The sequence below is a fragment of the Pinus tabuliformis genome, chromosome 6, assembly GCF_031772625.1.
Source record: "Pinus tabuliformis cultivar Carrire ecotype Pingquan chromosome 6, CPIR1, whole genome shotgun sequence".
NCBI lineage: Eukaryota > Viridiplantae > Streptophyta > Pinopsida > Pinales > Pinaceae > Pinus > Pinus tabuliformis.
This window is the reverse complement of record NC_142292.1, coordinates 341,753,875-341,775,266: the sequence shown is the minus strand read 5'-3', so window position 1 is coordinate 341,775,266 and position 21,392 is coordinate 341,753,875. Positions and strand designations below refer to the sequence as shown.

At 36.5% G+C, this 21,392-nt stretch overlaps 1 protein-coding gene across 1 annotated transcript; it reads right to left on the bottom strand.

The window, feature by feature from the left end:
* Positions 1–10,895: 10,895 nt before the first annotated feature.
* On the bottom strand, positions 10,896–18,614 carry LOC149258697 (SWI/SNF complex subunit SWI3D-like). The gene is made up of 8 exons (XM_089415868.1): positions 18,596–18,614; positions 17,995–18,476; positions 15,715–16,280; positions 13,244–13,828; positions 12,925–13,088; positions 12,595–12,800; positions 11,899–12,377; positions 10,896–11,784 (listed from the first exon to the last, which is right to left on the bottom strand). The coding sequence occupies exons 2-8, from the start codon at positions 18,464–18,466 to the stop codon at positions 11,332–11,334; spliced, it is 2,925 nt and encodes a 974-aa protein (XP_089271994.1). The 5' UTR covers positions 18,467–18,476; positions 18,596–18,614; the 3' UTR covers positions 10,896–11,331.
* Positions 18,615–21,392: the final 2,778 nt, after the last annotated feature.

The window sequence follows — 21,392 nt, the reverse complement described above, 5'->3', positions numbered from 1 at the left end:
TAGAATTATTGTACATTTAAAGAGACCCTTCTTGGGCTTGTGAATCATGTAAAAAGGTTAAGTATTGAGTAAAATATGAATTATGGTACCTCCACACCATGTCAGCCTAAGAGAAGATCAAGTTGGCCTAAGGACACCTTCGACCCCACAAGAAGCCTATAAAATGAAGGACATCGAATTCATTTGGAGCATCACTTCTCATCAAGTTCGAATTCTCTTTACTGGGAAGAAGTGCAAAAATATCTTGTTGTTAGGCAAAAGTATGAAGTTCTCCTTTTGCTGGGAAGTCTATTGTTGGGAAGCCGAAGTGAATGCAAGCTTGGGTGAGTGTAAGGAGACAAGGAAAATCGAAATTTTGGTGGTGGTCTCTCTCAGTTTCGTGCTCTGAATTGGGAGATCAAAGTCTTCCAAGTTGGATTGTTGTCGAAAGTTGATAGTTGTTGCATAGTCGAAGTTGTTGGGAAGAGGTCAAACTTATTGAGGTTGACTTGGTGTGGAGGGAAGGTCTGGTCTTGGTCTAGGGTGAAGAGTCTCAAATAATACTATTGAAAGGAAGAATTACTTTGATTGGGTTTTCCCCTCGAGGGGGGTTTTTCCCTGGCATGTGCCTACATCTTGTGTCCATTGTTTTATGTGTTGCTACTTTTGGTAATTGCTTGATGAACTAAAGAAAGAAGATATAAAGAATCGTAATAATAAGAAACATCACAAGTAATTATCAAGATCAAGAAAATCTTTACTGCCTTTCTGATTTTCCAACATGGTATCAGAGCTTTGGTGAAGAAAGAAGAAAAAGGTAAATCCATTCATAGGCACTATCTCAGGGAAAGAGTCTATTATATTCAAGGAAGATGTCTAACTCAATCAAGGGTGAGAACAAACTTGAAGGAGCATCCAACTTCAGATCCTGGAAGAAGAGGATTAACCTAATCCTCGAGAATAACAAGATACTGGATTTAGTAAGAGGAAATGTAAAGAAACCTATTGATAATAGCTAGACTCAGTGATGATCTCTTCGCCATTGATGAGATTGTTTCGGACAAAGAATTGGTGATCACTACTATATGAGGATTTCCACCCTCTTGGGGTGCATTTTCTTCAGGTCTCAACAGTTGGAAGGTAGCTCCCACCTTTGAAGAATTATGGATCGCATGTAGTCAATAAGAATTGAGGATCTCAATGGTTGCCAATCCTGAAGAAGTATCAAATGCTTAAGTTTCTCACCATAAAGAAAAGAGATCGAAGGAACCAAGGAAGAAATTTGACATGTCTAAGATAGAGTACTATCAATGTCATAAGAAAGGTCACTACAAGAGTGATTTTCGCGAGAATCCAAGGAATAAGAAGAGAGGAAGAGATCAAGCCAACTTTGCTAAAGATGGAGACTCAAATAAAGTCAAGCTTGAAGAATCCAACATTAGGGACTTACATTACTAAGTCATTTTCTTTACACAACTTGTTTTATATGTTTTATAATTTATACGTTTTTAACATATCTTTGGAAAATATATTTTTGTATTTCTTTCAGTTTGTAGGTTTCCCTCAAGCTTTGGAGGGAGCTCCCAACAACTCTCAAAGATAAGTATATCTTGTATTTTCAATTTTGGGTTCATGTACTCATTAAGTTTTGATTATATTAAATACTAATCATCTTTCTCCATCTGTTATCTTGACTAGGGAAAAACATCTGAAAGAAGGAGGACCTCTTAAGACAAGGTTAGTCAAGAAACAAAGGTATGTTTTGAATACATTGATTGAAAGGATTATTCATTTGATGATCTATTACTAACTTTGTTATGACTAGGTATATTGAATCTTAGTGATTCTTCTTTGGGTGATTCATCTCTTCATAAATCTAACCACCCCACTCATATTCTTAATTGACTATGTAGAACCCTAGACAGGTTTTGGAAAACCCTAACCGAAGGGTATACTAATGTGAATGTCTGAAATCCTAATGTTGCTTAGGGTGATTGTGCAATTCTAGTTGAAGTTTTATTGATAATGTCTTGCTTGGAATTTTGGTGTGATCTATAAATCCTAACTTGTTAGGGTTGTATGATGAGATTTAAAATCCCGAACCTTTGAAGTTTTGGTAATGTTGGGTTTGTTGTGTTTCTATATTGGAACCCCAGCTCATTAGGGTTTGGTGGAATGTGTGATTCCCATTGGAACCCTAGCTCATTTTGGTTTGGTGGAATGTGTGAGAAAGACCCTTACATTGTCTTAAAATGTTTTTCTTTGGTGTGTGTATGTTTGTTTGATCAAACCCTAGTGTAATCAAGATAATTGTGTGTCTAACTCTTATTGATATTTGTAAAGTTGGGTTTGACTATCACATGATATGGAATATATTTCCATGATGATGAAATCTAGGCATATATATGGATATGTACTTTTAAAGAAGTCTTAGGTTGGTCTTGGTCAAATGAATTTATGTTATTGGACATATGATATGCTTATGTATGGTTATGAATTCCTAGATATGTATGTTGACCTTGTCATTAATGGTCATGAGACTTAGAATTTAATGGAAGTCCTTGTTTGAGATTCTAGGATGATGATATCTGGAAATCTAGGGTGTTGTAGCTAAACCCTAGTGAAGTTAAAATTGTCTAGTATGTGTGATATAACAATCTGAAATATATTAGATGATTGTTGAAAATGAAAATCTAGGGTTTTGCATTTAAATCCTAGTAGTGACATTATCTAGTGTGAAATGTAACAATATGAGATCTATGTATTTAATGATTGTTGAGATTGTGGAATTCTAGGGTTTTGAGTTAAACCTTAGTCAAAGTAAAATCTCTGGAATATGATGATTTGAGATTTGTATAAGATTGTTGAATTTGTGAAAATGAAATTCTAGGGTTTTGGAGATGAACCTTAGTCAAAGTAGAAATCTCTGATGAATGTTGACTATATGATAATCTGAGATTTGTGGAGAGATTGTTGAAATTTGAATTTTTGGTTGAATTTGATGATTGCTCGGAAATCTAGAGTTTGCAAACTAACCCTAGTGGTAGTTGGTCATGTTATTGTATGTTTGATGATTGATTGAAAATATAGGGGTTAGAACTAACCCTAGTGGAAGTTGGTCAAGTTAATGACTAAGTTGTGATTGACTTTGATTGATTTGTTTGTATGAAATGAATTCCTAGTGAGAAGTCTAACATATGAAATATTGTTAGATATGTTGTAGATCTATATTTGTGAAAGTTGAAGGGCGGTATGTCATACCTTTGGAAGTAACAATGAAACTCTAAATGGAATGAAAGTTGAAGTAGTTTAGGGTGTATGACAAAGTCCCTAGCGAGATGTTGAAGAGTATATGTCTCTTGTTTATAATTAAGTCTGGGTATCTGATATATATATATATATATATATATATATATATATATATATATATATATATGAAATGCTTTTGTGATTCTGATATGGCTAACATCATGCTTCTATAGATTTGGTTGTACTTTCTATTTAAGTTGTGTAGGTACACAATCTTCAACTTGGTGAAGATGTGATGAACATGATAGGGATGATGATAACTCTAATGAAATGGTTGGAAACCACGAAAGATTCTTCGAGGTCGAAAAGAAGAAGCTAGTCTCCTAGAGGAAGCATGAATAGAAGAGATCTCCCTAAGATTGAGAGGGAGTCTGGATAAAGAGGTGTTTCCTGGGTGAGAAGGAAGGCATATGAGGAGGGAATAGCTTGGTATTATTTGAAGAATGAATTTCAGAGGATATGTTGCTGCATGAGAATTAGGAAGGAAATCATATGATTGAGGAATCTTCTATCAAAGATTCGGTTGATAGTCCTACCATGGAAAGTTGAGAAGCAGCATCTATTTTAAGACCCGAGAGGTTTTTATTTGATTATGTACATGTGAAAGTATATTATTGATTGGGGTTGTGTTTGTACAGGTGAATCTCTCGAAGGATTTGATAGCATGTTGGTTACCAATCAGTTTGATTGGGAGAGATTCGTTATTCTTGATCTGTTGGATCAAGGGGTGTTGATGCTTTGTGAGTGAAGCATTGCCTCGGAGGACATCTAATCGGCATATTGTGTTAATGTCTAGAAGTTGGAAAGGAGGTGTTGATCAAAGAGATTTGCTTTGGATACACACTTGTGTTTATGGGTTGATGGTTAGCTAGTAAGCCCAAGGGTACCTAAAGGGGCTTAAAGCTTGAGTCCATCTTAGTCCCACCTAGATAGATTTCCCTGGTCAGGAATCTAGTCCATGGCATTGCGGTGCCTAAACTTTTGAGTAATTGTTTGGATAGATTGCCTTGGTCAAGAATCTAGTCCATGGCATTGCAGTGCCTAACGTTCTTCATGGTTCATATAGTTTGATATCTTATATTTTATATGTACATTATGAATACCTCCCTAGTTAAGAGGGAGTGTTGGAAAATGTAACTATGTTCAGTATTCAATAATGTACTTGAGTCATTATGTAATATACTTGTCAAAAAAATAAAGAAGCGAATTATTATTATTATGACTTATTAAAGCATGGGTTTCATGCTTGGGTCACCATGTTTTAGGTCAAAATTCCCATTGAGGACTTCTAGGATTTATTTTGAGTCTATAGAATTATTGTACATTTAAAGAGACCCTTCTTGGGCTTTTGAATCATATAAAAAGGTTAAGTATTGAGTCAAATATGAATTATGGTACCTCCACACCATGTCGGCCTAAGAGAAGATCAAGTCAGCCTAAGGACTCCTTTGACCCCACAAGAATCCTATAAAACGAAGGACGTCGAATTCACTTGGAGCATCACTTCTCATCAAGTTCGAATTCTCTTTACTAGGCAGAAGTGCGAAAATCTCTTGTTGTTGGGCAGAAGTGTGAAGATCTCTTGTTGTTGTGAAAGTCTATTGTCGGGAAGCCGAAGTGAATGTGAGTTTGGGTGAGTCTAAGGAGACAAGGAAATCGAAATTTTGGTGGCGGTATCTCTCTGTTCCGTGATCTGGATTGGGAGATCAAAGTCTTCCAAGTTAGACTGTTGTCGAAAGTTGTTAGTTGCTACAAGTTGTTGCATAGTCGAAGTCGCTGAGAAGAGGTCAAACTTATGGAGGTTGACTTGGTGTGGAGGGAAGGTCTGGGCCTTGGTCTAGGGCGAAGAGTCTTAAAGAATACTATTGATAGGAAGAATTACTTTGACTGGGTTTTCCCCTCGAGGGGGGTTTTGCCCTGGCATGTGCCTACATCTTGTGTCCATTGTTTTATGTGTTTTTTCTTTTGGTAATTGCTTGATGAACTAAAGAAAGAAGAGATAAAGAATCGTAATAATAATAAACATCACAGGTAATTATCGAGATCAAGAAAATCTTTATTGCCTTTCTGATTTTCCAACACAAGTAAACTTACAAAAAAAAGTTATTTGCAAATTATCATTCTTCTTTGATGTTGGAGTTGAGTTGATCTTCAAAATTGAATGTGTTGTTAATACTTTGAGTCACTGACTTGATGATGCCTCAATGATCTAATTGGTTGGCTACTAGTGAGGTTCAAAATTGATTGGTGTCTCAACTTGTAAATACAATGGTAAATCACTCCAATTTTCAAAGAGTGGAATGTTTCCCTCTACTAGGAAAATGTTTGGTGTAGGTGGTGTTGTTGGCAAGCTCGAATAAATGGCTACAAGCCAAGGTGGTGGTGATTCTATAGAACTTGAGAAAGAAATTCCTTTATAATTATTGGAGAGATATGTCCACAATGCACCCAAGCCTAGAGTTCAACCCTTGATCTCTCAAACTAAGTTGTTGTAGGCTCTTCCTTGATGCAAAAATGGGCATCAACTAAACTAGAGTTGAAAATATTGTGCTTTGAATCAATAGGTTTATCTTGTAAGAGCCCAAATCCTTTGTTATATTCACTTGTGTTATCCCTATTGGAATGTTGATAGGATGTTCTTTATTCTTCTAAAAGCTTGTAGAAAATTTCTAAGTTGATCATAGCTATCAATTGGATCAAGTGAACTTATAAGCATGGCCATTCATGAATGACTGAGAGATTATAAGGTAGATTGATGGGCAGCTTTGGAGATATATTGAGTGGGTTATTTTCAGAGACACTAAAGGGGTTTAAGCAATAGTGATTAGGAAGAAATTGTTGGAGTTTATTCTTCACAGAGATTTCTAGTTTCTGAGTATCAGAAGGAGAGCGAGTTATTTCTGCAGAAGGAGGTTGAATTTTCCATTTCAATTTTTCCAGTTTACCAGTATGATTTTCCAAAGTGAATTCCTATAGGGAGTGTTAGTTGCCAAGAAAGATAGATCGAGATTTCTAGTGCCATTGCGAATTGTAGGAAGAGTAGTGCGATTACATGAAAGGGTAGTGTGAATTGCAGGAAAGGAAGATCGAATTGTTGGAAGTTGTTAGTGCAAGTTCCAGAGGATGGGTGAATTACAGGAAAAGGCCGAGTTAATTTGCAGAGGGAGATAGTAAAGTTTCCCAATTCGATTTGTTCAGAGGTGGAAATAAAAATATTGTTGGAGCTTTGCCAATGTTAGGAAACTAGTTTTAATTTCTTAATAGCAGTTTTTGTTGAAGTATTATTATAAAAACCCTCATATTTGAAAATCAGTTTTCTCCACCTTGGGGTTTTTCTAGGGACGTTTTTGTCCAAAAATACTAGCGTAAATTGTGTGATTAGTTTCTCATATATTTCCTGTAATTTTATTTTTGTGATTAGTGTTGTTCATGTTATTATTCGTTACTTCCCGCAAAAGAAATAATTTGTCGTGAATAAGTAACATGAAATAATTACCTAGGTTAATGGCACCTTCTGGTAGCTAGAAATTTCATAAAGCCTATGACCAAAGGATGAGGCAATATGTGATCAGAGGAGCGCCATTAGAAAACCGCCCCCCTCCCTCACAATACAAAGGAAACCATCAATAATGTAGGAAGGTGTTGGAAGGAACGATGCCTAAGCTAAGGTAATCAACTCAAAGGGTGTGGAGAGCTGCTTGGGATAGAAAAGGGCTTGAATTCCAAAAACCAATATAGCAAAAAGGCCATCAAAAAATGGTTGGAACCACAAAACCCATTGAGAAACATTGTAAGGGCCTTGGAGGCCAAGAACAATGGAGGCAATGGAGGCATCAAACCATAATGCCTTGCTAAACAATGCCAAAAAATACCAAAAACATCACAAGGTTGCCTAGAAAAACCAAACATTGATAACCCAAGAACATTGGTATGAAAAAATAAAAGTCACTACTCCATATGTGATGGAATAATGAAACTTCTCCCATGATGCATGGATTTTGCTAACATAGAATAGTGAACTTAGATCTTCAATAGCTAATAAGAGGAGCTTTGCATGTTTGAAACCAAAATTGAAAGAAGGGTTCTAAATCTCTTCGAATGCTTAAGATGTCTACCTAACATGATCATGGAAAGGAATAAAGAATTTATGCACGCAATTAAAAAACCTTCATAGTTGTCATAGGCTACTCGATCTTTGAACAACAAAGGAGTTAACCTTATAGGAGCTTGGCTACCATGTTGAACTCAATAGTGGGAAACCAAAAGGACACACATGACAAAGAAATAACTCACACAACTTAAATATCAAGACACCAATATTGATGTGGTAAAACCATCCCAAAGGGCCACATCCATGGAGCAACAAAAGTTGTACTACTCAAAAAAGAAAAACTACATCCAATGCACTACTCTCAAAATGGCATCACACCAAAATATGGCCATCACCAACAAATGACCCTCCACAATATTTAGATAGAGATCATGAACCAGTGAGGTGAAAAAGTATAGAGCAAGTATCATGTAGTACCAAGAATAAGAGCATCATTGAATTATCCATACACAAGATAGAATGGTGATTGTGGGAGACAAAAATAAAAAAGTGTACTTAACTAGAACATTAAACCAAGTTATGCTTAAGCAATATGTCATCTCTAATATTCTAAAAACATATATATAAACAAGGCTGGTCAAAAGGAAACAATTATTCCTATTAAAAATGGTTGTTGCAAATTGATCATCATTCTCGAGTTATTTGTCATTATCTTGATATAATAAGCCATCTTATCTTGAGATACAATAGACTTACGGTCACATTTATTAATCAATAGGATTGTATTTTTCATTTATATCATTCATCTCTTATTTTTGTTTGGAATATCTCTGGAATATATGTTATTGTGTATAATCTACACTAATCTTTTACATTAGATTGTTAATGTCATCTCCGATAAGCCAACTTTTACATTAGATTGTTAATGTCATCTCCGATAAGCCAACTTTTACATTAGATTGTTAATGTCATCTCCGATAAGCCAATGAATCAATTGGAAACCGTGAATGCAATTGGTGTTGTTTTGCATAGCATGGTAACAAAACAATCAAACATATTTAAGCACTTAAGCCTATCTAATCATTATTATGTCTTTACTCTTTTTTGTGTTTATATAGAAAGATATCTTATAAGGCACCATTTCCTAAAATTAGGGAATCTCTTGAGATCTTTAACATTGGTGTATGTGCATTTGTAGTTTGCATGCAATTGGAGAAGTTTGTAACGTAATATAAAATTATATCAAGGTACGTTATTGCAACAAAAAATAATAGGGCCTCATCATAATTCCATGACGCACAAGCTAATTATTCATACACAATGAAAATTTGAAGTGATAGTCACTTCCGCAGCTTAAAGTTCTGATAATTATTTCTTATGATTTTTTAATTTAATATTTATTTAATTTACATTAATTATTTCTTATGATTTCTTAATTTGATATTTATTTCATTTACAATCATCATAAAGTAATTATACACAAAAATCTTCAACAACATACTATTATTTCTTATGATTTCTTAATTTAATATTTATTTCATTTACATTCATCATAAAGTAATTATACACAACTTCAACTTATTTCATTTACATTCATCATAAAGTAATTATACACAACTTCAACAACAGACACCAGGATTGTAAAGAAAGCCAAACCAAGTTTATCATAGAAAACCCATATGGGGAAATACCCGACAACCTTTTCTTTAGAGAAACTCTTCAGTTCAAGAGACACACCTAGATCATCTAGTCAACCACAAGGTCAAACTAACCAACAAAGAAAGCTTGGTCAAATCTGGTCCAACTGCCTCCTTGTCAAGTCAAGTCTGCCCACTGAATTTGGTCTGGATAGTTCTGCTAAGGCAGAATTTCAGCCTCATACTATGCCTAAAGAAACTCGGTCCTGCTGCCCTTTCACAAAGTTCAGAGATTTTGATATGTTGCTATCAGAGATTCCGTCTTGCACTTAACCTTCAGATTCTTCCTCAAATTCGTCCTGTCTTTTGCCTCAGATTTGCCCTTTCCTTTCTGCCTCAGATGATCAAATTCTAGTTCGGAAGTGATCCCAAATTCTTGCTTTGGAAAGAGGTTGAATGCCCTCGTATATATAACTTTCTGGCTGGCCGGGTACCTTTCTGATTGGGCCGACTTGACTAGGAGGGCCAACTTGGCTTCTTGGAGCCAAAAATTCAAATATTAAAAATTAAAATCTCTTTTGAAAAGGACATGAAGAACATGCCTTATAATTTTTCTTTCGACAATAACATGAAGAACATGCTTTAAATTTATCATTACAAATACATTAAGGGCTAAAATATTAATTATGATGACTGACCATAGCTACATAATTCAACAGTTTAGACACTTGAAGGTCAGGTCGCTCCCTAAGTTTCAATTTCCCCAAAGACACGAATAAACAGTAAGGGCCAGGGGCAAGTCATGCAGAATTTTGATGGAAGAGTAACCCTCTATACTGGCAGCATAGCCCAGAAGAGTGTTTATGTTCAATGGTTTGCTCTTAAATGGCTGTTTTTCTCATGCGAGGGGGTCATTTGTAGTGCCCGGCCTATTCAGGCTAGTGGTAATACTCTTTTTGAATTTAAAGGAAGCACTTTAAAAGAAAACTGTGCACAATAACCATCAAAGCTAAGGTCGCAAGCAAAGAGGAAGGGAATATAAAAGGATAATAGGAATGTTACAACTGTCAGATAATTCAAGATTGTGATATATGACATGCTAACCACCCTTGGGAAATTTCATCAAAGCTGGATGTTCCCTACAGCTACCAAGCATTTATTCTTGGGACACACTATCCACTTTCTGTTCATCTGCAATGGATCAGGTAGACTAAATATTTCTAACATCTATCACAATATTTTCAATTGAGCATCATCACGTTACACTGTTGATTACTCACAAGGCAATCCCAACAGAGAAACAAAGCACATACCATGCAGATAATATGTCTTGCGTTATGTTTCTAAAATTTACCAGTATCATGACAAACCCTCCAAGGCCTATTCCACGAAATATTACTACTAATAAACCACTCGTATCACTTTATATGCTCACACGATACTCAAATTCACTGTGTAGGTGGAAATTCATTCGTATGCATGCCCATCGTGTCCGGCGACATTTCAAAAATTATAAAATTTCGAAAGCCACCTCTTGACTGTTGGGGTAGTGAATGGCAAGAGCCAATCGTTAGTAGCAACAGCCAAATCTATGCTGTCATTTCATTGCATACACAACATTGACCTTAACCACCCACAAACAAAAAAATCAGGCTGTGCAAAATCTGTTAAGTGTTAAGTTCCTGTAACTCCCTTCTGTCACGTAGACACTATTTCAAGGTGCATAGTGTCATCAAATTTAAATAAAATAAAACAGAATAGTGCCCCATAATATGCCTGACTATAAATTTGAAGCTACTCTGTTCCAGTTTTGTAAGAATGAAGACTGGTAAACCGTAAAATAGCCATTGTGTTCCTTTGACAGGTTTCAGTATTTGGGTGTTTAGCACAAATTCTTGAGCAAGTCCCCAGATTAGATGTTGTGTTGAAATTCCATCCAGAAAATTTAAAAAATAAAAATAAAAAATTAATTGCAATAACCAATGAGCAATTGCTCAGTTATACATGACAGAAATACGTAAGATCATGAGACAAACTGGAAGATTGCAGAAATCCTTGAGGCAAAATGGAAGATCGGGGCAAGACCATAGTGGCAGAGAAGCGAGCCTCATCAATAATTACATATGATTCATGCATAGGACATAATTGCCTCCAATACAAGTTGCACCCCAATTTGAACATGATTAGGCCATCTCACCTGCAAATTACAAAATTGTTGAGGTCGTATGTAAGACTATTTGTGACAGAAAGGCCAAAGACTTCTGGCAGAAACCATTGAAGATACAATATTAACTTTGGCCAAAAACATCTTTTAGTGAATAGTTCTCGTGGGAAGAAATATATGATTCAGAGAAATTACTTCATCCCAGAACCTATATTTGCTCCCATTGACTGTTGGGCACTAAGAGGAGAAGCTACAGTTTGACTTGGAATTCTGGCAGTAGAACCAACAGGGGCACTAGAAGATGCTGGTACAGAATTTGGATCTGCCGAAGGTGTGACCTTTCTAATATGTGTCTTTGGATATGCAAAAGCAGGCGGCTTTGTTGTCCCTGTATTCAGACTTGAGACAGGTTTTGAAGAACCTCCTATAGGGAACTGTCCCAGTGCAACTGCAGGTGTACTGACAACTGGAGACAATGAACTGGACCTTGGCAGAGGACCAGGAATGTTGGAACGAGCTGCTGCTAATATCTGTGCACGTTCAAAATGTAATCTATGTCTGGCCCTTTCAATCTGATCTCGTTCTTTAGCAAGTGCACTCTCTAGTTCTCGAAAGTGCCTCAACTTGATCTCCAACTTTTTTAACTGCAGAATTTTGGTAGCATGAATGATACTTTTCTGTGACAAAAATCTTCAAAGACAAAGGCACATAAAGCTTAAAAAATAAGGGCACCAAATCAATAGCCTCTCAGAAATTACCTGGTTATCAATAACTTCGGCGACTAGCATTTGTATCTGCTCCTCCTCCTGGTTAGCCAGAAGTTTTGCCTTCACGGCAGTTCCAGAGAGAACAGAAGCTGCTGCACGCTTTAACTTGTCTAAAGAATTAGAATCTTCTATCTCGACTGAATCTTCAGGACATTTCTTTTCAATATCATGCTTCATCTTATCTAAAAGAGAATCTTCGACCTCGACTGAATCCTCAGGACATTTCTTGTCATTTGCATCCTTCATCTTGTCTGGAGAATCATTTGTCTCAATTGAATCCTGTAGACAATTCTTCTCATTTGCATCATTCATCTTGTCTGGAGAACTTTCCGTCTCAATTGAATCCTGCAGACATTTCTTATCATTTTCATTCTTCAACTTGTCTAAAGAATGAGAATCTTCGATCTCAGCTGAATCCTCAGAACATTTCTTGTCATTCACACTACATGGTTTTTCCGGATCAACTTTACCTGCGAAAGAATCATAAAAAACGGGAACATCCATAGTTAGAAAAGACCATGTCCAATAAATGACAACAAAAGTAGGTCAGCCAGACTAAGACAGTACAACTAGTGCCAGTACAAAGTGGGATTGTTGAAGCATCTCCTAAAACAATGCTAAAAGCAGAAAGATAATAGGATCTAAAAACAAGCTACAAACTAGATGCTAAGTGTCCTAGCAAAGTACCTGTATCTTCATCACTCATTTTTGCCAAATTGGAACTAACATCTCCAACTTGCGGCTGTTCTTTGGAAGGCGTTGCTTCCACCGTATCTGTTCCTTTTGGTGTTTCAGGTATAGCAGAAACACTCTCTATCTTAGATGTATCCTCTTCGGAACCTTTGCTGTGCTCCAGTGGTAGAGTTTCATTTTCCAGTTTCTGTGCATCTGTCCTGTCAACAGCGTCAAGAACTTTGCCATCATTTCAACTCCTTTGCCTTACATCCATGGATAACAAGTTATCACTGAGAAAAATAAGCTGTTCATTTTTCTATTTGTTGATAACAGATTCCCTACCTTTCATTTGTGTTATCTTTGGTATCACTAGGAGGGTCCTCAAGCAGAAAGCAATGCTTTGCAGCAAGCTGAATGGCAGGTGCTTCTTCAGATATTGTGTTCAGTGTGCTCTGAGCTGAAAATGCAGCTACTTCAGGGCCAACCAAGGCAGCAAGAAATGCCACCTACAAAACAGGCCAGTAGCTGAACATCTATTCATTAAGTAAATTAAGAATGCATCAGAAAAGAAAAAGGCAAAATTATGTTATCTTCCACAAATTTCCTGATATTAGGGTTAGCACAAAATAACTCTGCATGAAGAGAATGCTTGCCAGCTTACCAATGCCATGACAGGGTTTCCTGCTTCTGCAAATGATAGTGATTCCTCAGATCCAGATAAGGCACCAACTGCCTGAAAAGCAGCCTTTATTGCCTTAATTCCATCATTCTCAGCTTTTTTGGGAGCAGGTTCACCTTCATCTACTAGTTTTAATTTACTATCATCATTCTTAGATACCCCAGCAAGCTCCTCACTACTAGGACTTTTGGCAACCGGACTCTCTGAAGTGCTTTGAGAGGCAGCACTAGCTGAATCTTTGCTTGCTAAAACTGTTTCCAAGCTACTCTGGATGATTGTATCAGGTGTCTCCTTCTCTTCTAAAAAAGGATCTGCTATTGGAAGCCTAATAAAATGTAAGATACACTGATCCTTGGATTTTGTAGCTACATGTTCTGCAATCTCATTCCAATTGTCCCCATAAAGTTCTAGAGCCTCAAGTAGAAGTAATGTCTCTTGGTCTGTCCAACTACCACCATTGACACCTGCTCTCTCAGTCATAGGTTCCATGACAATAAAATCTGTTGAAACCATGCCTGTGCCAAACTTCCTGGCATTATAACATTCTGAACATAAATCAAAATCTGCCTGCCATAACAATATATGGTCAATATAAATTTGAATTTAACTGGTAATCAGATGACAAATGTTTTAGAATTCAAGCATCCACAAATAAAGGCAATATAATACAACAGACAGAACAAAAAAAAAAAAAAAACTAATCTACAGCAAAGGATATCATACCAATGCTAACAACACTATTTTCGGAGTACAAAAAAAAGTAAAACCATTTACCAAGAAAACTGGACTTCACTTGCAAATCAAACACTGTATTCAAGACTAACTGCTCCAATACCATGTTGCCATAAAATGGAGCAAAACATCAAAACATTGCAGAGAAAGGATAGATTGAAGAGTTTGTGTGAAATGAGGAATAGATAACTCACCAACTAAATTAATGACCTTCATTTATGGCATAATTTCACTCTTGGTATCCTTGGTAACCTTGCAATATCTGTGACCTTTTATATTCTATGTCACTAGCTTTTCTTTATTCTAGCTTGTCCTTATTCACTCTTTTCAGTTTCACACATGGACAACACAAACACACACACATGTAATATCGACAACAATATATTCGAAGGTCCTAATGTTACCATTAGAATTGACATCCTATAATTCTAACAAGTGACCCTTCATATGTCAGCGAACGTGGGATACACTGCATCAACTTCTGAAAAAGGTACAGCTTTATAAGTTTACATGCCTGCTTTAGTTTCAAGTTGACAGTTTTTTTAAATATTATGGGAGATAAAAGCTTCAGAATGCAGCACTGCACCAAATTTAACTGCAAGTTTTTAGTTACCCAGATTTCAAAAAGAACCACTGCCTAGATTTATGGCAACTTCACTGATTGGAAAAGCTATGGGCAACAAATATTCCAAGGATTTTTAGTTGATGCAGCAATGCACCAAATTTAACTGCAATTTTTTAGTTACCCAGATTTCAAAAAGAGCCACTGCCTAGATTTATGACAACTTCACTGATTAGAAAAGCTATTGGGCAACACATATTCCAAGGATTTTTAGTTGAAAAATGTATCTACTAAAAAACTAAAAATAATGCCACTAACAACAAAAGCAATTGTCACTCAGAACAGTGATCATGAAAAAGGGAAGCATTGCAAACCTAACAAAAAAACATTCACTTTAGAGCAATTCTTTGGCCTAAAATTTACCAATCTAGTAATATCAGTATCACATAAGGTGCCTGGCAAAGATAAAAATCATCAATGACAACCAGCTGACTTTAACATATACTCAATCTCACGATATTAACACAATTTCACCTGTCACAAAAAAGTGGGGCATGTTGAGGTGCACAAAAGGCAAGACAAGCTATCATGAGGCACCTCTTAAGAATCCTTTGATCTAATGAAGATTGAAATAAAGGGGGTATATGATGAAAAAACATAAAAAGAGGGTCAACAGAACTATAATGTGCTGACAAATAGTAGAACATGGTCAAGAGGAATATGTTGACCAGAGCATAAGCACCCCAAAAAATCCTACATAAGTACACAGTCTGTCATGTGCTGGATTTTCATATGCTTTCTCAATTTGCATGTCAAACATGCATATAAAGATAGCAGCAATACAATCCAGAAAAGAAAAGATATCCAAAACAAGCCTATCACTACTAGTAACTAAACAGGTTTCAAAAAGCAAGAGGAACCGGTTTGATGGTGGCTCAAAAATGTGTTCTATTCATCATAAATCATATAAATCATCTATGGATCTGAAAATCTTAACTTAAATGGACGAAAGAAATCCACAAGTTCAATGACCAATCATGTGGTACAATTAGGACATGTCTGTAAGAAACAATGTAACCATGACCACTGAAAAACAATAAAAACTTTGCCTAAAACAAACTTTCAAGTGGAGAAGATACAAAAAGGTTTGCAAACAAACCTGCTTTTGACAATGATAACGTTTTATGGAGCAATCAGCTGAACAAGCATTGCAATGATACTCAACTGCAGGTCCTTGGGGTATACTGAATACATCTGGAACTACAGCTTCAGCAAGGGCAGGGGTTGGTAATGCCCTAGAAGAAATAGCTCCAGAAGGCTTTGTTCGGGAATTATGGTCATTTTTTTCAAAACAGTACAATTTTTCTAGTAATGAAGCTGCTGTTCTCACTTCATCGGTCTCAACTGCTTCCTTTCCTGCAGAAGAATTTGATGTTTCCTGAACCATAGGATCATCTTGTTGGCAATTAGGAAAAGGGCGAAAGTTTATCAAGCCCCAATGGTCCAAGAAGTCCATGATTTCACGCACGGCATCCATGTCTTCTGTTACTCTATCAGATAAATCAGTCGGCCCGATCTGTTTATGTGGACTGTTGTGGTACTGTTTCATGATGGAATTCCGTATTTCTAAATACATTTCTGGGTTCCGAGTCATCGATTTTCCATTAAAGAATGATGGTAAGCCCCGTTTCTCTAAGGCATGTATCTTTCTCCAGGAAAACCAACCTGCAATAAAATTGTAAGCATTGTAAGCCAAGCTCCTAAAAGCGATGGAAATCATACATCATTATACCAAGTACACCTAAATTGCCAGTACAAATCATATATTGGGAAATATGGTGCTTATAGGCCGAAAGTTTAATCTACCCTAATATCAATATTCCCATGTCCACACACATCTATTTATGGACCCCCTTTGCAAATGTGGAAGCCCATTGAAGCTGAAATTCCCCATCATTGAGTACATCCACCCTATGCTCTAGAGACTAGAAATCAGTGTATGCAGATATGCAGTTGTCAATGCAAGCTCATCATTTCTATGAACAAATAACACTTTACCTAAAGAGAAAAATATGCATAATAGACTTCTTAAAGATACAAGTTCCTTGAAGCTCCCAAAAGTGAGCATTAATCGAATAAACCAACCCTAAGTGACTATACTGAACCGCATCCCTGAGGATACTTTCAGCTACAGATCATGGTCAGCATGAAGAGTTCTGCGTTCATCTTTTGGTGCTGGTCTAGATGTCAATATGGTCAAAATGCAGAGCTCTCATCTACGCCTGTAATTGGGGGTGTGGGAATAATCAATATGTGGAGCTCTTAATGCATATGTGTCTCCATTAATGCAGGTGAAGATATCGGTGTGATCAATATGTGGAGCTGTGGGTGGGCGTGAGTATAGTTTGATGTAGTTTTGGAGAGGTGTTTATAAGTTGATAGAGTGTGGAAAATAAGCAAAACTCTGTGTGTCATTGTAGATATGACTGGAAATGTGTCCAATATGCAAAACTCTATATGGTTGCATGTGAATGTAGATGCGGGTGTGTTTGGTTGATAGCAAAGTTCTATGTGTATTTGCGTATGGTCCATTTTTAAGTTTTGATCAATATATAGAGATTTAAGGTGCATATTTTTGGTTCATAAAGATAGCAATGTGGTCTGTATGCAAAGTCATTTTTTTGTATATGTTAATTTTGGTGTAGGTCTAATTGTACTCACAATGATTTTGGGCTGGCAAAGTTCAGGGTTCAAACATAACCCTCTGCTTATTAAACACCCACATTCACATCATGGCTTGGGAGTTCTGCACCTACGGCTTATGATTTTCAATTTTCTAGTTAACATGCTTGTGATTTCGTTTACAGCGGTCCTAGTGATCTAGGGTGCTCTCCAAATTATCTCTCCTGGATGGGGGTTGAAAGTTAAAACCTCATTAGCTTGCCTTTGCATTTCCCAAAGAAGTAAACCCTCCAAATACAAACATAAGTTCATTGTGAGAGCTTCTATATGGGAGGATGTGGGGTCAATATGACGAGATTTTGCATATGCCAATGCAATGAGTTTGAATAATATGCAGAACTCTAGGTGCAGATATAGGTGCTGTTAAGATGTATATGTGGGTGAGATCAATACGTAGGGCTTGGTGTGTCTCCATGACAGGGGCGTCTTTACTTTGGGAGTAGGTGACAAATGTCTACACATGATTATGTAAACTGTAAGTAAGTTTCAGATGACTTCATGTGTTTGGCTTTTCTTTCATGAGTGTTTGAAATGATTTTATACGATTGGAAATCACGACCATCCATTGACAATTGCACCCTACTAACATCTACACCTGCTTTGATAAACCCAACAAACTAGAAGCGAGGAAACCTTGCATTGACTTCAATACGCAAACCAACCCTAAAATAACCCAAAAGAGGAAAAAGCCACTTACCGGCTGGAGTTGGAACAACATGGGCATTTTCGTCTTTGAGCACCTCCTCACTTAACTCCATATTAACCAAAACAAGAGCACGCTGATCCACTCCTCCCTGTTTTGGATCCTCCCCAGCAACCTCTGGTTTAGCATTTGGTTCGGCCAAATGATCAGGCTTCTGTGTAGGATATGGAGGGATAGGATTTGACCCGAGCACCTTCTTCTTTTGTTGCTGTTGAGCAGCAGCCGCCGCGGCGGCAGCCATTTTGATGGGGGATTGCCTGGTTGTTCTAAGAGGGCCATTGTGAGTCGGGGGTAGAAGGGATTTGTCTTTGGCCAAGCGTTTGGATGGGCCTCCTGTTGAAGATGAATTGTTTTTCCTTTTCAGAGAACCAACTCTCCTTCTCGGGCCCTCTAAAGTCTCCGATGCCTCTTTGCTGCCTCGCCCTGCCCCTGATCCATCCTCCATGTTTCCAGCCATGCTTCTCATCGTCCGCTTCCTACATGTAAAATGCGAATTGAATGAATGATGGAATATGACGGTATTGAATTGTTCATTTAACAATTGTTTTCAACGAAACTGTTGTTTTTTATTTTTATTTTGGTTATATGGGGATACCTACTATTGAAAATACGTATGTATGTTCATTTCATTTGGGCTCTTCCTCCACAAATCCACTCAGAATCCATTATTCCCACCATTCTCCCCACCATTCTCAGGTCTGGCCTTAATGGTTTTTCTTTGTTCGAGAGGATGCTTGAAATAGGAAAAAAAAAGTTACACAATTATGACATGTATATGTTTTTTTAATACACAATTATGATATATATGGTTTTTTTTTCAAATCTAGTTGGCAAAAACCCATGTCACCTATAAGACATTCAAAGTTTTATTCTAAATAATAACTATATAAATCAAAATAATATATGATTTAAATATCATATTATTAAAATTTAAGATTCTTAAAGTAAATTGCAAGATACCTTGAAAATTGTACAAATTGTTGAAAGTTGAATAAATTTTAGGATTATACAATTTGTTAAAGTTAAGTCAGCTTTTATACTAACACATCCTTAACAAAATCTAGTGAAAAGTGAAATCAAAGTTATTCTGGTTAAGGGTCACTATTATAATTAAAATAATTTAATTGAGAGTTTGGTTATTAATTTAATGATTATAATATTAATACATGAAAAGTGAAATTTAAAATGATTTTGAATTTAAGGTTTGTTTTTTAAGTTGTTATAATGAAATAAAATAACTTAATTAAGAAATTATTTTATTATCATATTTTTAATAAAATTTAGTGAAAAAAGTAAATTAAAATCATTTTAATTGAGAATTTTGTTACTAATTTATTTATTTATTGTTTTGATAGTATTTAAGTTTAATATTATTTTAGTTTGGGGTGGAAGAATATGACGATGAGGGAGAGAGGGTAGTCAACTCGCACGCTTTTTTTTTCTTTCTTTCTTTTTTTGTATAGCGTAATCGGTTGCTAGAAGGTCTAATCGTGATGCCACTCGAGATTGAACTTGGTTGTTGCCTTATAATCGCTGGAGAACTATACACCCCAAAGCATAGTTCTCGGGCATGGAGGGTTTCGAACTAGGGCCAAGACATCCCCATACGGAGCACTAAACCATTCAGTGAAACCCTCACAGGTAGTCAACCCGCACTCATCTTAAGGAATAAGCACGACTCTACAATAAATCAAATCCTACACATCTAGTTAATCCAGTTATTCCATGCACTATTGATATTTCCACATCCTTTTAATGGTTTTAGTTAACTTATAATTGCTATGTGGCAAAAGGATTTTGATATAGTGTAATTTGGTATCACCTTAATAGGAAGAAGCTTATTACAACAAAACAAAACAAAACAAAAAGAGGTTAATATTAAAAATGTAATTTTAAATATCAGTTTTCAGGTTTTGTTATTAAGGTTTAACTTTTAAAAGTCAATTGGATATACTTTTAGTGGTTGTGGGATGGAGTGTTGTTCTCCACACCCAAATTTTATTCTTATAAAATATATATTGACCTCGGCCCATTGGGCTAGGCCAAACTTTGGACATCTTGCATCATAAAGTGTTTGATTATCAATATTTGGGCTTCACTTAAGTTTGAAACTCAGCTTACTAGCCTAGGGTGTAGTGGGAAACAACCTTAAGCTTAGGATGAATATAAGGGTAACCCTGTCTACTCGACTCCATACCTTCACAATAACAAATTGTGAATCTACTGATTCTCTTGATTAAAAATTAATAACAATAATAATCATATATTAACATTATGAAGAATATATTGTTTTTTCTTTGTAAGCTAGTGCATCCTTTCATTAATCAAAAAAAGCAAAATTAAATATAGCTTGGATATCCAAAAGAGGACCAAAATCCAAGATATTCTTCATATCAGCTTAGTTGAGAATAGCAAGCTACCTACCAATAATAGACAATCAAAAAATAACTATGAGAACCATTACTATATAGAAAACTCTTTGAAGATTCAAGAATCCAATGGAGGAAATGCCTTTGACATTGGCATGATTTTCCCTAAGTTCACTAATCATTCACTATCTCCTTGGATCAATGCCTTATTGCTCTCACAACCTCGTTTTTGGGCTTCCTTGTCTTACGTGGAGACCACCTTGAAATCCTTCTTGTAAACCCTAAGGAAAAAATTTGAAGAACTCGAACTCGGTTGGTCTTCTTCCTTGTACCGGAGATAGCCTTATAAATAATCCTAGTGCGATGAATTTACATGCCCTTCACATATTTTCCATGTCATTCTTTTGCAAGGGAAAGCCATGGATCATCAAGATCCATATATTCTGGTAGGGCTTGTTCTTCAACTTCTTCTGATAAGGAGTAAACCATTTCTTGTAGTAATGGATTCTATTGGTACTGTTCTAGAGACTTTCGCACGAGCTATGGAGGATTCATTAAGGGCTTATGGGTCTTGATGTCGAATTGGTCTGTACTGTTGCAACCCCAAAATTTCTTCATCCACCAATTTTTTGTGTGTATTCTTGACCTTTCGTTGTGCACGACCCTTGTTTAACGAGCAACCACTTTTGAACGACATGATCACAAAGATGGACAGATCTACAACCCAACATGATTACGGGGCCTCCTAGGACTGTCGTGGGGCCCTCATTCAACAAATGACCACCTTTGAATGACACAGTCACGGGAATGGATAGATCTATAGCCCAACAGGATTGTAGATCCTCCCTGGATTATTATGGGTTAACACTCAGAGGGGGCACAAGGGAAACCACCCCATGATACCACCAAGTTATGTGGATGGCCTTAATCTATTATGTGGCCCCCCTACCCATTCCGTCAAAGCACTCTTACACCCCTCATAAAAACCACTCGATTTGCTAAGACTTAGAGTAGAACCTTATG